At 33.9% G+C, this 4,279-nt stretch overlaps 1 protein-coding gene across 1 annotated transcript; it reads right to left on the minus strand.

Annotated features, from left to right (window-relative positions):
- Positions 1–263: 263 nt before the first annotated feature.
- higd1a (HIG1 hypoxia inducible domain family, member 1A) lies at positions 264–2,380 on the minus strand. Its single transcript, XM_079435278.1, has 4 exons — positions 2,280–2,380; positions 1,557–1,637; positions 1,273–1,407; positions 264–1,183 (listed from the first exon to the last, which is right to left on the minus strand). Exons 2-4 carry the CDS (start codon positions 1,630–1,632, stop codon positions 1,095–1,097), a joined length of 300 nt encoding a protein of 99 aa, XP_079291404.1. The 5' UTR covers positions 1,633–1,637; positions 2,280–2,380; the 3' UTR covers positions 264–1,094.
- Between the last annotated feature and the right edge of the window lie 1,899 nt (positions 2,381–4,279).

Here is a 4,279-nt window from a genome sequence, read left to right on the forward strand (position 1 = left end):
AGTCACCTGTTGTCTTGTCAAATGATTAAATATAATAAACACAGAAAGCAGAAAATGATTGGCTGCAGTTCATGTGTGTGACGGGCTGTTTCAATAGATTTCTTCATGGTTTATATGAACTAAGTAAATTAATTAGTTAATGCCTGTAAGAACATTGTGTGCAGTTCAATCTTAACAAACTTCTCTCATTCACTACTGATTACAATGAAAATACAGAAAACTGACATAATGTATGGTATGACAAAATGTGAGACACACACAATCACAGTAACACTTGAGTGTAAAATAACCAGAAGAATTTATTGGAATTACAATAGTTTTTATTGGCAAAGAAACACTGTGGTAGCTGAGATCCTCAAAATATACATCACTCTAAAAGTACAATTTGTGTCTGTTTTGAAATATGAAAAAAGGTGCAATAATTATCTCACACGATAACACAATCGATCAATAAATCTACAAGAACAAGCTCCTCTCATTCCTCATGACACTCACCTAAAAATGATAGAGCGAAAACAGAGTTGCTGAATATCCTGTTTGTAACAACAGCACTACATCTGCACAGAACTAGTACCGTTAATCATTTAGCAGTGGTCAAGTCCCCATATTACGTTCAGTGCATTGTAAAATTTCAGATGATGGTTTGTTAAGGATGCTATCCTGGAATTTCTTTCATTTATTGACTTAAATGATACAAGAATGAATCTTGTGTTTCAAGGTACAAAGGTTTTAATGCCACACCTCTGTGCTGAAATAAGGGCACGACACTGACATAAGAGCAGCAGCATTTAGCAGAAGTTATACTAGTATTTTCAGTAACAAAAAAACATCTTCGATTGTTTTCATCAGTTTGTTACTCATATGATAAATAAATAGTAGTTGGCGGTAGCAATATAGCTACAATTCTGTCTCGTACTGTACAATGTTTCTTAAATATGCCAGGCAACATAATGAAAACACAAACCTCCTTTAAAGTTTAAAAATATTTTTTTTCCCTTAAAAAAAAAAGTCCTAAATTATGTTAGCAGTAAATACAAAGGGACACCTTAACAGTTGGTATTAAGGTTAATCGCAGGAATCTAACACGGTTGTCTTCACTTTTTTTCCAATGCCTTCTGCTCTAACGCTTTCTGTGCTTGGTGAGGTTTCAGAATGTACTCTTTGTACATAGAATAGATCACCCCTGCAAACAAAGAAACAAAATATTGCATTAAACAGTACATTTCTCTGTAAGTGTAGGGATGTGTGTGTGAATCTAGCAAAGCACCTCACCTAAAGTCATCGCTCCCACCACGAAGCCCTGCGCAGCGACACGCATGTGAATCAGGTGGACTGACATCTTCGTATCTCCTCTGCCCTTCAGTTTGAACAGTCTGTATGCCACAATGGCAAAGAACCCAGCCATTCCTTAAAAAACATGAAATGTGATATATATAAAACAGTTAAGGTGATATTACATATGTACAGAAGGGTATACACGTCTGAGGACATTGTAAGCGTTAATGTTTAACATTTTTGTACTTTAATATAAAGCACATGTGAGTGAATGATGTTACCTGCAGGGACAAATGGATTCTCTTTGGCTTTTCTGATAAACTTGGATTCATTGTCTTCATATTCCACGGCAGTCATCTTGGCTAAAAGGCAATATTGAATAAATGTTAGTTGTGATAAATTAAACTCCACAGAGATATTTTCTGAAACTTTCTCTATCACACTTATATTTTACAGGCTTGTAAGTTGCCACGTCAAATAATCAAATAAATGGCTTAATATCAGACAGTTTATCAAACTGGCCAATAACTTAGTAAAGTATTAAGTTATTACAGACACACAGGTATTAAGAAATTCTGAACCATATTGTAGTGTAAAACAAGATGTTTTTATTATTATTATTATTTAAAAAGGTTATAATCATGATTTTAGGTAATGTGTGTGTTATATTAAAGAACACATGAAAGAAAAGCTGAAGGAAATCAATCTGTTGAACTAAAGTGACACTAAAGACATGTTATATGAAGGTCAAACGATGCACACAGGCCACTTAATAAATGATTTCACACAGTTCTTACTTTAAAACCTGATATACATATGTAATAATATATAAACATCAATGACTGTCTTTTTGTTTACATCTTATTATCAGCTTTCAATTAAAATATCCGACATTTCCTCAAGAGCTACATTAGTCTCTGAGAGCACACAAAGTCACTGTCGCTCTCTGTTATTAAACTGTAACATTTTAATATATCAGCTATTAAATTAAGTTTATAACATACCTATTTCGGAGTTTTTCTGGTGTTGTGAAGCTGTCCTTCTCTGCCGGTTGAGAGCTACGTGACTGGCTGCGTGCACGCGGACAGAGTGATGTAATATGTCACGCGTCAGAGTGACGTAGCTATGCGTATTTACAAAATAAAAGTATTTTTAAAATGATTGTGCAGCGTAGCTGTTGTATCAAACAATTAGAACAATGCGTTTTCGGACTATAACTTGTCTATTTTATCCCGTAACAAATGATAAAAATTGGTTCCATTGAACTGTTGATTATTTATATACATGTATGAAATCATACGCCTTTTATTTTGAAGAAATAGGCTTCCTTTAAACGACTGCTTTTCAGAGAAGGGGCCTGACCCTTGCGTGCCAGACATCCTGTACTTTACCATTTATCTTCAGACAGGAAATTACCCAGTTTATCTTGGCCTCAGTGTTATTATATGTGCATATTAGGTTGTGCTGTAATCACATTTACAGCATTTAATGTACCTTTTGAGCTATTGCCACTTCAATAGTCTGTATGAGCTATTTCCCTGCTGAACAAATGACAGATAAATGTATATGTACTGCACTGTTTCTAGAGTTACTATACTGAAATCAGCAGATAATCAGTGATTGTACTGCTGCATCATTACTGTGCTTTATGGAGCTGATATTAATCATTAACTACAAGAAGCTCCACAGTTCCTCTGTAGACAGCTCGAGCTGAACAGTCCTAATACATGTGATGTTATTGTATCAACTTCAGAATATATGAAGTATAATCTTGTATGTTTAATTTCTTCACATTCTACTATGTTATAGCTGAGGATGAATGCTTAAATAGGTAGGTATCTGTATGTATGTCTTGTCTGAACTCAAAATTGACCCAATATTAAGTGTTATTTACAATATGAACAAATTTAATGCTCATAATCTGAACTGTACTGAAATGAGTCGCTAGATGCCTTTTAGATAAAAGCTGAGTCACTGTGAATTTGGGTAATATGTATTTTGGATATATGATGATAGCACACAAAGTGTAACAATTAATATATTATATATTACTGTAAATGACATGCAGATATAGGCCTTTCATGTTACTTAAGTGTGCGTTATGTTATGCCAATATTATAGGTTGACAACATATCCTATTAGTAAGGATGATTCAGACAAATTTGCTTAAGGTGCAATCTCATGATGAAAGGTGCTAAAACATAATTCACAGGTGGTGCCAAATCATTTCTCTCACTATACATAATTAAAATAATGAAAATATGGATGATGACTATTTTATGGATGCACACGAATGAAATTGATTATTTTTTCAGTCTTCCTTTCCTGCCTTTGTAATCATTTGCTGTTTTATTTGCTTTCATGATGTTATTCATGTCTGTTGTCATTATCCTCTTCATATTTGAGCTGTTTTGCACAGTGTATATCAGCTCATTTTTCTGCTCAAAAAGCAAGCTGCTTTGTGTTCATGATACTGAAGCAGAGATCTCGATTGTTGGGATCTCTAAGATTTATAATTGTTTAGTAGAATTGAGTTTTTTCATTGTTTTCTGGTTTCCTTTTTGATCTTTTTGTTAAATTGCACATGCATGCTGATTGTTGAATGTATACCTACTTGTCATGTGGATGTGTGTTCATTACAAATTTGTCCAATTAATAATTAGATTGGCTTTCTATTGCACTTTTATTTTCTGGCGACTTATAGGATAGCTGCAACCAATGTAATTGAATTGGTTTTCTGTATGCTTCATTTGTTTCTGTTGGTTGTAGGTAGCGGTCAGATTCTAACAGAAGTGTTAAGAGGACTTGACTGTGAAAGGCAGAGGTACGTAGCGATAAAATCATCTGTGACAAAAAGTGGTTGGGACCTGTATCACTATCACCTGTATCATAGGCAAATTATGCCTATGAAAAAATGCATTAAGAGTAATGGGAAATTTTCAGATGTGGTGTCATAAAAATAATTTAGACTGTTGTAGTAATAAGTAATAGAGAGAATGGTAGT

The sequence above is a fragment of the Barbus barbus genome (genome assembly GCF_936440315.1).
Source record: "Barbus barbus genome assembly, chromosome: 15".
NCBI classification, from domain to species: Eukaryota; Metazoa; Chordata; class Actinopteri; order Cypriniformes; family Cyprinidae; genus Barbus; species Barbus barbus.

Bases quoted from the DNA above. Each gene is read 5' to 3' on its own strand.
- higd1a (XM_079435278.1), bottom strand. From the start codon at position 1,632: ATGACTGCCGTGGAATATGAAGACAATGAATCCAAGTTTATCAGAAAA. The intron at 1,408-1,556 runs GTAACATCATTC...ATGTTTTTTAAG, and splicing joins GAATCCATTTGTCCCTGCAG to GAATGGCTGGGTTCTTTGCC. The intron at 1,184-1,272 runs GTGAGGTGCTTT...CTTTGTTTGCAG, and splicing joins GGTGGGAGCGATGACTTTAG to GGGTGATCTATTCTATGTAC.